This window comes from Fulmarus glacialis, unplaced genomic scaffold, assembly GCF_000690835.1.
Source record: "Fulmarus glacialis isolate BGI_N327 unplaced genomic scaffold, ASM69083v1 scaffold930, whole genome shotgun sequence".
Taxonomy (NCBI): Eukaryota; Metazoa; Chordata; class Aves; order Procellariiformes; family Procellariidae; genus Fulmarus; species Fulmarus glacialis.
The window spans coordinates 46,296-59,025 of record NW_009185608.1 but is presented as its reverse complement, the minus strand read 5'-3'; the positions used below and the strand labels follow the sequence as shown (position 1 = coordinate 59,025).

The following is a 12,730-nucleotide window of genomic DNA, read 5'->3' as shown; positions in this document are numbered from 1 at the left end:
CCCCCCCCCCCGAGCAAATAACCAACAGTCTTTTCAAAGACTTTGGGACATTACTGTGCTTTAAATAGCAACAGCCCAGCACAAGATATGAGATAAAACTGGCTCTTGGTATAATGCCATCATCATAATTGACCGAGAAGTTTTTACATTCAGATCACAAATTAAGCCGATTAATTTTAAAATATAGTCTACATATAGGGGAGGTAGGCGGAGTGTAGCTAACGTAAATGGATATGCTTTTTGCAGTGAGGAGATGCTTCTAGTTCAAGAATAAAAAGCAGGAGTAATGCCACATATATGTGGTATTATTACTAGTAAGTAAAATCTGTTTGTACCCACTGCATTCTGGAAATTTGTCAGAAGTCCTCTGTTAAAGGTTATTCTGTTCGATGCTCCTTGCTCAGACCATGTCTGGAATGTAATGATTTTTCTACTCCCTAGGGACTTTCTGCAGAACTAATAATCTGGCATATAATAGTCCAGATAAAACACTAAAAAAGAAAAGGTGGGAAGAAACACTGATGAGGTTATGCAGGTCTGTACATCTTTCCTAGAATATTGTTTTAACTTCAGATTGTGGTATTACTTGTAGAAAAAGTCCAAAGAGTTTAAAATAATTGACAAGCTTGAAGATCTGCAATTTAAGGAGAGAAACAAGAGGATTAAGAGGGTTTTAATGGCTTTTAAACCTTCACAAAACCAGTTGAGTTTCTTTAAAAATCAGTGATAGTTGATAGGAACTCAGATCAATTTTGAGTGATTTCTGAATTGAAGAGTAGCACGGATCTCTTGGAGCTTGTTACATGCAGTAAACTCTTAGTGTATGAGAAAACTTAAAGACGGCATTGTGGAAGCAATTAAAAAGTAGGCAAAATAATATTCAAAGTATTGTTTGAAGGAGGTGAGAGAGAAATTTTGGGGAGCCAGAAGAGCCACTAGATAGGATGAGCTAACGCTTGGGAACTGCAAGCCAAATAATATTGACTAATTTTTTTAACCTATTTTTGTTTCATAGGGATGCGGTAAAAAAATGTACACTTTTTTGAGGGGGACGAAGCAATTGCAAGTGCTGAGATTTCTAGGAATCTCTATTGGAGTAACACAGATCCTGGCTATGATCCTCACTATTACTTTGCTGTGGGCTCTGTACTACGACAGAAGGGATCCCGGGGCAGATCAGATCATGGCCCTGAAGAGTGATACCTCGCAGCAGTTGTCATGTCATTCCATGGAGATACTGAAACCAAGCCTGACAAGGATCTTTGAACACACATCCATGGCAAACAGCTTTAATACACACTTTGAAATGGAAGAGCTATAGGTGATGCAATGAATCTGAGAAGTCACAAAGGGTTTTAATTGGGTTTTGTTGTTGTTTTTATTCTGTTCCATCAAGTATGCCAAATACAGCAGTCTTTCTGTGTGTCAGAAAACAGCTAATGAATGGAAGTGAAGGAGGTCTGCATAGAAAGAAGGATAACCCTGTCAGCCTCTTAGAAGAGCCATGAAACAGTTGATTTCGTTCGTTTGTTTCTTAAAAGGCACTCATTCCCTGGGCACAGTAATACTTAACTTATTGTCATAGGCTGTGTGATGTGTAAAATACTGATTCATTCACAGGTAGACAGACAGAACCTCTAAGGAAGCATCACGGGAAAGGAAGAGAAATACTCCTCTTCTGAAGAAACAACCGTGCTTTGGGACAAACAAAATGTGACTTCAGCTGAAATTGACTTTTACATTTTTAATAAGCCATTTGGAAAATGTCTTAATCAGGGATCTATGTATATATAATTGTGTGGTTTTGTGTGTGCATGGAAAGCAGAACTCAAGTCAATACTTGGATTTAAAAATTTGCAAGATTTGTAAAAAGGGCAAGATTTTCTTTTTTCTAACAAAACCTTTATCTTAGCTGTTGTTAAAGATGTTCTAAAACTTCTATTTTTATCTAACATAACTGTTTAATTTTTAATTTTAAATATAGTAAACAGGGATTAAAAACAAAACTATGACTCTGGACAATAGACTTTAATTTTCTGAGAAATTCTGGAGAATTCTTCTTTGAAACAGTTTGTTCTATGGACTATTTCTTAGTAAAAAGAAAAGAAAGAAAATCTTAAACATTCTTACCAAAATGGGAATCAGTATGGGAGTAGCACATTTTTATAGATAGATCTTTTCTCCTGTCTGTGATTCCCCTGAAGGTAGAAACAAAAAGACTACAAGGAAAATGCTTACAGTTCTGGATGCTATTGCAATAATTGTGAAAGTACCTAAGGAGAAATTATACTTTGGCGGTGTCTTCATTAAGAGCTCTCTAGTGGCTTAAAATGCCAACTGGAAACAGCATTAAAATGTATTTATTGAGGTGGGGAAAGTGCATTTTACTGTATTTTTATGAACAATGTTTATTTCATAGGATTATTTTTACAGTTGGCCACGCTCCTGAAATATATATTTGTTCCACTGAGTACAGTAGTTTGTGGCAAATGGGTTTTTACATAATATTACATTTTAAAAATTCTTTCATTTGTTTTGAAATTTGTAAAAGAAAAGAAAAAAGGCAAGATGTGATTTGGTAGACAATAAAATCACTTTTGTCTTAAATTCCATAATGGCTTTTTTATTTTGAACCCCTAGAGCGTGAATGCTTTGGGTGGGAGTTGGGAGGGTCCTCCTGCTAGTGTGAGTTAATTTGGTGTGTCTTTACCCATTGCACTTAATTCTGTCGTGGAGAAACTGAATTGTAAATTTCATTTTCTTTTTTTATTGCTTCTGAGAAAGCTTCTTAAGGGCTCATGAAATGAAGCTCTTCGCTTGTGTGGGCTGCTGTTTGTTTTTTAGCAGTCTACATGTGGGTGTAATTATTTCACGGGTACTATTGCAAGCAAGATTACCTTTCTGCTTTTGTACCTCTCCTACAGAAATGCTATTAGTTATTTTGGGAGGTAAGAAAAAGGCTAAAGGATAGACTTTCCAAAATTTTGCTTGGAGTATCTTTGTCAGAAATACTTTCTCATGCTGAGAACTTTCACCATTCGGGAAGCCTTGTGCCCAGCGTTACTGCAGACTTCCATCCTTCCCATCACTTAGCCTGGGCAGTGTTTCTGTAGCTAAGGGCGAGGTTCCTGTGTAGAAAAAGAGCAGGTGTCTGAGAAAAAGCTGGTCTACATCCAGGCTAGACTTTGGAGTGCTACAGAGACCTGTGATGCTACACAGTGGATTGAGCCATTGTTGTTTTTTTCCCGTGTTTTTTTTTTTTAAAAAAAAAAGCCAAAGCAAATCACAAATTGTGGGATGTTTTGATTGTGGATTGCATGGATTACATGTACACAGCTACATTCAGCTATGGATTACAGACTACTGATACAGCTGTGGATTACAGCTGTACGTAGGGAATTTCACCCTAAGTAATGTAAAAAAGGGTGGGAAGAAGTCCTGCCCTTTGTCCAGTAAATCCTGACACTTGAAGTTTTACCTGGGGAGTGTCTGTGGAAGCTCCCTTAGCCATGCTTCAGCTGTCCCGAGTCCTCCCATGGGAGGACTCCCTGGGCTATCAGTGAGGTTGCCTGTGTATCTTCTCATGTCCAGGTTAGAGCTCATGAAGGAACAAATATGGCAAGCCGGGCTAGGGAGGTTTGTTCAAGAAGTCCACAGCTAGAATAAGAGATACTGACAGGCCAGGTCATTTGGTTTTAGGCTTCCCAGGTGGTGAGGAAGTACTGCCGTTAGGTGTAGTCAGGTTATTCGAAGAGCAGGAGGACAGCTGTCTGAAAGGGTGAGCCAGGTGGGACAGGCTCAGGGGCAAAGGCTCCTCCCTTCTAGAGAAATGTTCATGTGGTGGAGTCCCTTGTTAGGGTCTCCTTAAATCCCAGAACATTTGGACGTTGACTTGTCGTGATCCTCTTCCTAGGCATTGAGGAATGGTATTTATGCACCCCAGCTGTTAGTCTGACAAAAGAGGTTAGATCCGCACAGCGACAAATCATGCCGAGCTTCTCTGATCAGGGTGGAGATTGGTATGCCATCCTTGGTTAAGCCCAGGATTGCTCCTACAGGGGTGTGACCGGTAGCAGAGGTACATGTATGGTCTTTGGGGGGGTTGCCAGTCCTTAGAGTAGAAAGCATGCAACGTGTTAAACGTACCCTGAGAAACAACAGGCCCCAGAAGGGCAGGGTCTGCAGATGTCCCTGGGATCTGCTCAGTTTTTCAGTAAAGAAGTTCATTGCCTCTTGTTCAGCTCAAATAGTGGAGGGGTTTTCTCATACCACAGCTAAAACGGGAGGCTCTAGGTCCAGGAGGTGGTAAATCCAGGAGGTGGGGTTTGAGATGGCGCTTCTCCAAAACGATTTGGTGATGGTTCCCTCGTTCAAGGATTGTTTGGGATAGGGCTCCTTTGATACAGGACCGACCTTCCAGACCAGTGTTTGTGGACCCTCACGACAGTGAACATCCGTGGTCAGGGTAACCTCACGTGGGCTTGGCCACCCAAATCCTGAGCCAGTCTGCATTCAGAATGGGGCTAGTTTCATTAGGGGAAAGACCCACGTGTCAGGAATGATAGAAGTATTGCCTTCCCTAGTAAGGATTACTGGTGAGTATTCTGGGGAAGAATCCTATTTTGAGTATCTAACCACATTTGCTGAAACAGGTCTCAGCTGTAAATTGGAACGCTTTCAAACTTTTTTATTTCACTGTGCTCAGGCTATGAGGTGTCTCTCTTTTTCTAGGGCTTGTTCAAAGAGCCTTCAAATTGATTGACTAGGCTGCTGTGAGTCTGTTCTTTTCCTGTAGAGCTTTAGGATATACATAGGAGAGAGGCTGCTTGGCAAGAAGGGAACATTTAGAAATTACTTGCAGCAGTGAAAAGTACTTCATCCTTTTATTTCCTTTTTCCCTCAGTTTTTCAGGGTTTTTTTTGTTTTTTTTGTTTTTTTTTACCTGGAGGAGAAGGGTGGTGTGTTCTTTCTTCTCTGCAGCATAAACTGTAATGAGCCAAATCTTTCTTGTTGCAACAACCAACCATGGAGCTGCTCCTTAACGTTTTTCACAGATCGCTTAGTGTGGAGGAGAGCAACTGTGTTAGAAAAGGGGTCACCTCCTGCCTGCATCAGGTGTTTCTGTTCAGCCCGGTGAATCGCCCCGAGTCCGTGGGACTGTACCTGTCGCCGTGGGGCTGAATAAGGTTTGCACCACGCAGTCATGGCTTGGGAGTGTGGGGATGTTTTTAGGAGGCAAAATTCACTATTCCTGGTCTTTGGACAAGGTATTGACTCATCTGCCAGCAGGTTGTATGACAAGGCTTTCTGAAGGAAACATAACTATGTTTTCTGTTCTTTATAACAGTTCATTTTGTAAAAGCAACCCGTAAATATAAGGGAAATTATAAATAATAAATCGTAAAAAGAGAGGCTGTTGGTCACAGTGACTGTACAGTTAAATATGATGGAGACAGCGATTTTCAAATAGTTTTTGAAGTTTTTATCACAAAGGCATTATTTTTAGTTCATATGAATTGCTATTATTGAAGTGAGATTGTATCTAACTTTAAAACTCGTCTATGATTGACTACATTTCTTTAAAAAAAATTGGGATGTTCTAAATACTTCAGAATTTTTATGCATCTACTTGCTTTTTCTTCACTTGTTTCTTGTACATAGATACTATGAAAATGGGTACCTTAAAAATAGATAGATAGTGCAAGTAGGTAAGAAACTAAGCTGTCCAGGTAATTAGGTATATCTTACAGTCTTTGTCAGTCTAAATATGTTGTTCACTCCTGACTGCTCTTTCAGCTGCACGTTTACAAATCCTGTCAGCTGATTGCTATTCCAGAACACCTGAAAATCTTCAGATGTTTCCATAGTTAATGGGCCAATAAAGTCCTGGTGGGCCCCAGATGCAGGAAAGAGAGCAGATGACCTCCTAAGCACCCTCCCTGCCCAAAACTTTATGATCCTGTGATGTCACTAATGTATCCCCCCCCAGACCAGTTCCCTCTCTGAAAGCCACCCCTCTCCCTGGAGCAGCTGAGGTGGCATCGTGTTCTCGGCTGTGACAGCCTTCTCTCGGCCGTCAGTGTGTGTCCACAGCGAGTACACACAAAACCTTAAAATGTAAAGCGTACGCTTCCAGTTTGTCTCCGGTAGCCATTTTATGGGAGGACAGTCGTTCTCCTTAAAAATGCTCTGGGACGGTTCACAGGCAGATATTACTTTTGCCTCTTTTCCCCCGAGAGAGCAGCGAGCTCCTGGCAGAGGCGGCCGTCACGCGTGCCGGTGCTACGGTATACGCAGCTGATAGAACAGCATCATCTGTGCTGCCAGTCGCTCTTTGTAAGTGATACACAGTGTGTTGTTACCTGCTGTTACACTACAAAAGGAGTTTCATCTCGTTTGTGCACTAGTATTTTAGCAAGAGAATTTGATATCAGGTTTGGGGTGGCTCTGTGGCCTGGGAGGCTCGGCAGAGCGGTCCGTGTCTGGACGTATTGAAAACATAGCGGATACTTTTTTAAAAAGTACAGATAGAGAGGTGGAGTTCATATTGCTGGAAATAATTTGATGCCCCGATTTTCTCTGCTGCTGCAAGCTGGGATGGGAAAGGTGATGGCCACTCACACAGGAGGAGGGCAGCTCTGTGTTACGGAGCTGCAGCATCCTGGTCTTGGTGGCTCTGGTATGGTTTAGATGCACTCACGGCTTGCCTGGAATTAGGGTCGGGGACATGTGTTGCCCTGAAATTTAATGTTCCTTCAATCTTGTTAGGAAGAAAAAAAAAAAGTTCCATGAATAAGTTATTGCAAAACCAGGTTGACCCATTCAAGCATGCAGATGTTTTATTTAAATATTCCTCAAATGTCTATTTATTCAGCATAACGCATGTATTATGCTGCCTCGTGAAATACGATATATGACTGTCAAACAAAATTGTCAAAACAACAACCCCGGTTTTTTTGTATGATACACAGAAATAATTACATTTCATGTACAGTACAGATGCATTTTACACAGTCATCAACAGTCATTCACTACCAAAACAGCATTTAAATCACCTAAAACACCAAAAGAATGTGTATTTCCCAAATTCAGAATAAATTAATGATTTTGCATGTGTCATATGGAAATAGGAGACAGGACTGGAATTCTGCAAAATCATACTAAATTATTCCTTAAGCTGCATTTTAAAAATGAAAGTACAAGTTGCTTCAGGGGTGTAACTGTTACGCAAATGTATTGCTGTAGTGCGTTCTTTTTAGTCCATATGAAAAGAGAATAAAGAGATTTTAAAAGACTCATGACCTGATGGAGTCAGTAGATTGTATGTAGTCTGTCCCAAAGTGGGCTTAGTAACTGCCTTTTTGCATTATTTACCCGATATAACTAGTCAAGAAGTACCATGTGGCATAAAGAAGTTGTTGTTGCAGACTGCTAATATCAAGGCAGTTTTTATGTCAGTAACTGTTTGCCAAAAGGTGGGACCAAGCCATTTTTTGTATGAGTAACCATGGGTAGAAGCAGGATGCAAGTAAAAACTCTGGGGCCATTCTGCTTCTCTTTTCAACCCCATTAAAACTTAGGTAACCCACCAGCTTCAGCAGATCTACTGCAATTTTCCTCCGGGGTGAAAGAGAGGAGAGCAGCGTCTGGCAATCGACCTCGGCAGAGTTCCTCAGAGGGAGCGCTCCTCGGGGTCGGAGGACAGCCTGTGCTTCTGCTCTCTGTTAAGGTTTGACAGAAATGTAGCAGCTCAGTTTACAATGACTAAGTTATTCTGATTTGCAGAAAAAGTGGGAAGTTAATTGCAAATTAACCAAGCTTCCGAATAAGTAAATGATAAAAGAGTAATGCGTGACATTATGTACTCCTTTTAACTGCAATTTAATTCTGATATGTGATATGGTTGTATTTTGGTGTATATACTGTAGCACGATAGTCCATCATCTACACTTCAATCTCTGTTGACAGGTAGAGAGAAAGACCAGTATTTGTGTGCTGTAAAAAGTGTATCATCAGCAAGTTTCTGTTTCAATGGGTATTTTCTTTTAATGTAAATTTTCAGGTCAGTAGAATGCTAGCAAATACTGTACTGAAACATACACTACTCAAACTATTAAATAACTGTGTTAATCATTTATCGTAATGGCATCTAATGCACTGAGGCTTTTGATTTATATGCATATTTTATTTTGCAGACATGCGATTATTTCTGATCCAGTGTTTTTGATGTATATATGTACGTATTGATATGCACATATTCGGTGTATATTTGATGTATATGATGTATGGTATATCATGTATATAGGAAGCATTATGATACATCTCCTAATGCACTCTCATGAAGAAAAATGACACCCTTTTATCAGAAAGGTTTCTGGTAACATCAATGTCTTTTTAAAAAGTAGCCAAAAATCCTTAACTAGAAGAGCCTTCGTATTAGCTTTTAGGCCTGCCCATGTGGGTAAATTCCAATTGAAATAAATTTTATTTTTATAGCTTTGGAACCCAATCCATTATTCTATCAGTGTTCTTAGGTAATTAAATATCTTCACACAATATAAATTCTCAAACAAATTTTAGGATGCAAGTTTACACATAATTACAAAAAGAATTTAGACATCTTTTTTACTGAATATCTTTCGGTGTCTTCCAGCATAGCCAATACTCTGGATGCTGCAGAATGTCAACAAGGAAGGTTTGGAAATAAGTGTTAGCTGATGCCAAAAGCAACTTTGTGGTAGTTTTAATTCAAATAGGATTGATCCTGCAAGAGTACACTGGGCTGAGAGGTTTGTTCTGAAAATACAGAAGTAGACAAGGTGTCTACGGAAGAAAGGACTGTGTTGATTCATCAGTAGCCTTGAAATCCCAAACAGTACGGTAATGTTGGAGTGGACAACAAACTGTCATAGAAATAGAGGACAGTGGACAAAAAGAACAATGACTGAATAGTGCATTCATGGTGCACGGTTTGGCTGTAAGATTATTTAAATGCTTTCCATTAGAAGTTTATAGTGTAGATGAAGTTGTGTAAAATACCTTAAAAAAAAGAAATCCTGATTCCTGATACAACAGGTGTACAATGACTTATTGCAGTTGTAACAGTACCTAGGAAGCAAGATAAAACAATAGTAAATATTGAACCTAACTGAACACCTTTAGTTCACTAATGAGTGTTTGAATAAGAAATACTGCATTTTTCAAAGGGAAGTTATTTGTACAACTACCATGGAACATTAACAATCAGCTTGTTGTAAGTGCACGGAAATGCCCCTTTCTACAGTAATATTTTATCATGCCTAATCTGAAAAACAACAAAAGTAAACTGAGATCACAGCTCCAAATAATTTCAGCATGCATTATGGTTGTAGTTCTTTCAGTCAGTACAAACATATTTCATATGAGCATTTTTTTCTTTCATTTTTTGATAGTTTCTCAACAAGTTTGTGGTTTATTAACAGGGAAAAAAAAGACACGTTATCAAAATGTTTCTCGTTTTTTGCAGGAACACAGGTTTGTTTCTATTTTTTGTTTTGCGGGGGTTTTGTTTTTTTTTTTTCTAAAAAGAGCTCTCATGATAAGAAGAAGCATCAATGGGGACATTTCATTGTGCTCATATAGTAAGTCAGGATGGTCACAGAAGATTCCACTGCGCGTCAGTTCGGACAAGGGGTAAGAAACTCCTTTTGGTTCACACGCTACGACACCGAAACCCACAAAGTGTTTTGTTTCTCCTGAACCTCTCGGTCTGCGGCCGCTGGCGCACACGTCAAGGGGCGTTGTCATCGTCAGCTCTCTCACTCCTCGCGACTCATTTCTCACTGCTCGAGCTCAGTTGGCAAGTGGTCTTTACGCTAATTTATAAATAATTCCTTATTTTATAAAGCAGATACTCTGACAATGTTTCCTCCCGAATACTCGGGAGACTCTGGCCTATCATCTCCTTCGGGTGTGGTGACTGGAGGTGTCGGGATGCTAATTATTGCTGTAGTGACGTAAGGCTGCTCACAGTTTAGTTTAACGCACTCTTCCACTTTGGCATTTAAGCTGGAACGGCTGGAGGAAGAAACAAAAATCCATGGAGGAAGAAAGTCCACGTTACTGCAAGCCTCTGGTGTGCCCGATTCCGCTCGCTCAGCCGGCCGACTCCGTCCCGCCCCGTTAGCAAGCTCAGAGGCGCAACGCGGCACCACCCCACCACCCTGCACCCCGGCAGCGGCTGGTCCATGGCTGTGTCCATGGACAGGCCCCCTTTCTCCCTTCCTTCCCACCCGTTTCAGCACTTCTAAAAGTTTCTGGGCTCATCCCTAAGTGTTTCTGAGCAGGGGATGCGTTCGAGCTGCTCCCTGGGGAGCAAACTTCGCATAGCCAAATGACTTGCTATGCAGGAAAGTGGAAACCAAGGGGTAGTCCCAGCCTCCTACCAATTCCTCCATGCCGTGCTTATTTAATAACATTTCGTATATTATGTATCCTCAAGAGTAACACACGGTGATAAATGCGCTAATAAAGGTCACGGAGTTGCTGCAGTACCTCAGCATCATAAGAAACTTGTAAAACTCAGTCTGTTTTGAGGTGAGACTGGCATTTTGTGCTTGTGGTTTTAGCTTGGTATTTTTCAGCACAAAGCTGGTGCTTTGGTTTTTTACATACTGGAAGTATGGTGCAGGAAAGACCTCTGGCAGAGAAAGGATGGATCCAGGCAGAATATTTCCTGAAAAGCTAAGAGAGATTGGAGCTTCGTGCTCGCCGGGAGGTCTCATTGCACAACAGCTGAAAAACTTCAGTAGCTACAAGCTGCTGGACTGTTCATGGAAGTGAAATCCAAACCTAGTAACTATACAAAGCAAGCTACTCAAAATGTAACTTAACAAGACAATTTCTACAGCAACTAGTGCTGAAAATGCTTCTTTTTTAAATGGCGGCATGTTTGAGTTCAATAGAAAACACTTCTGAGTCTCCCGAGACCTTTGCAGTGTTTTCAGAGGTGGTGTTTGGATATACCTGAAAGCCAAATGGTTTACTTGTGAGAGTACAGAGACGTTCAGTAAATTATAGACTCTTAAACTGCACTTTCCTCACTTTTGTAATAACTCCTCAAACTAGGAAATAGATCTTTCTTATCCATTTCATATTTTTTACTTAGAAGAGTCTTTCTTATGACTATTACACTTAGGACTCTGGGAATCAGTTTTATTTCTCTGCTGTGTGGAAATGCGGGGAAGTCTCATTTGTCCTGTGCTTCTGAACCAAACCAGTGTAAACAGCAGGGACAGACCTTTCTTTGTCTCCCACTTGCTCATCTCGTATATCTGAATTGCACATTTTTCTATGCTAATTTTTTCTTATTTTATGTTTGTCCATGGCATAGGATATTTGGTGCTCTGTTTAATTTGGGGTCCCTGGATACTATTTGCTGCAAATAGTACACAGTAGTTTGTGGGGAGGGCACGAGAGGGCAGAAATGGATGTAGAGAGACTATTCTGTTGTCTTGGATTAAGCTTGGAGCAAACTAAGTGCAGGATGTTTCTGTACCAGTCTCTATTTTTGGATGACTATTTGACTTTGATCTTTAGCCTCACAGCCTACCTGCAGAGGCCACACCGCCTCTACATCTCTTCTCTAACGAAGAAAGGGGCTTCAGCTCTCGGTGCGCTGGTGCATGTCATGTACCTGTTAGACAGAGGCGTCCTCTCCACACATCTGATCTGGATGGTGCTGAGCTCTTGTACGCTGCCTGGACGGCTGCCAGTGATGGTGGTGTTTGGGATGCGGTAAGTCTTTTTATGTCTTCGTGAGCAGCAAGTGCTGGTAACGCCTTGTTGAGACGAGAGAGAGGGGCTGTGGCTGGGGGGTCTATTGACTGTGGAAACCTCCATACAGCTCTCTTCATAGACTTGCTCATCCACAAACTCGTGATTCTAGCCCAGAGGAATCCAGCAAAGGGACAAAGCACAGACAGAAAGATAATTAAAGTGAACATATTAATCATGATTGTTTACAGGCTTAAATTGACACAACTGAATAAACTGGGAAAGTTAGACAGCTTATGCTCGATGATGGTGTTTAGCCCATATTAGCCTGGGCTGAATACCAATACAAATGTAAACGCTAAAACAAAACGCTCAGAGCTCTAAATAAGAAAAAGTTAATCCAAATTATTTTCTAAAATAGCACATGGTTGTAATGTAGTTTGCATTATAAATATCTGTATAATCTATGAAGTGCCACAAAATAAGGGATTATGTTTATTAATAAAAATGCAAGTGGTGCTTATGTAAATGCTTTCATTGCCATTTGGAAACAAATAAGACTTATTGTATTGAACTATAATAAAATAAAAATCATAAATATTTTCCAGATGAGTTTATAAAGCTTCCTGTTGAATTACATGTTAGAAATCAGCATGTGAAATAGTGTGTTTCGAGGTATGCATCTATGTAAAAGAAAAAGATTCAATTAAATAGAAGTTTTGATTAGAGGAGATGAGACAGTTATTTAAAAGCACCCAAAAAGTTCCTAATTACTGTAGATGGATGCATTGAAAGCAGTTTAGAAGACTGAGCGTTTAGTTAAAAGAAGTGGTCTTTATTCATGCAATCTTTGTTTAATCCCAGCATAGACAGTAGTCTTATAGGGTTGTCATAGCGCTGAATCCAAATCCAAGCAAACTTGACTCAGTAGGTGATTAGGGAGCATTGCACACACAGCCGTGATTTCCACATTATC

General features: G+C 40.3%; 2 protein-coding genes across 2 annotated transcripts in view; one reads left to right on the top strand and one right to left on the bottom strand.

Annotated features, from left to right (window-relative positions):
- TSPAN12 (tetraspanin 12) overlaps positions 1–2,612 on the top strand; it is a 15,682-nt gene extending 13,070 nt beyond the window's left edge. The window contains exon 4 of the mRNA XM_009580173.1: positions 1,016–2,612. Coding sequence (XP_009578468.1) covers positions 1,016–1,321 — 306 coding nt within the window. The 3' untranslated portion in view covers positions 1,322–2,612. The remainder of the gene's footprint in view (positions 1–1,015) is intronic.
- Positions 2,613–9,543: 6,931 nt separating this feature from the next.
- The window catches only part of LOC104077434 (potassium voltage-gated channel subfamily D member 2-like), a 17,462-nt gene continuing 14,275 nt past the window's right edge, over positions 9,544–12,730 (bottom strand). The window contains exons 4-5 of the mRNA XM_009579049.1: positions 11,675–11,922; positions 9,544–10,056 (exon numbers count right to left, since the gene is read on the bottom strand). Coding sequence (XP_009577344.1) covers positions 9,879–10,056; positions 11,675–11,922 — 426 coding nt within the window. The 3' untranslated portion in view covers positions 9,544–9,878. The remainder of the gene's footprint in view (positions 10,057–11,674; positions 11,923–12,730) is intronic.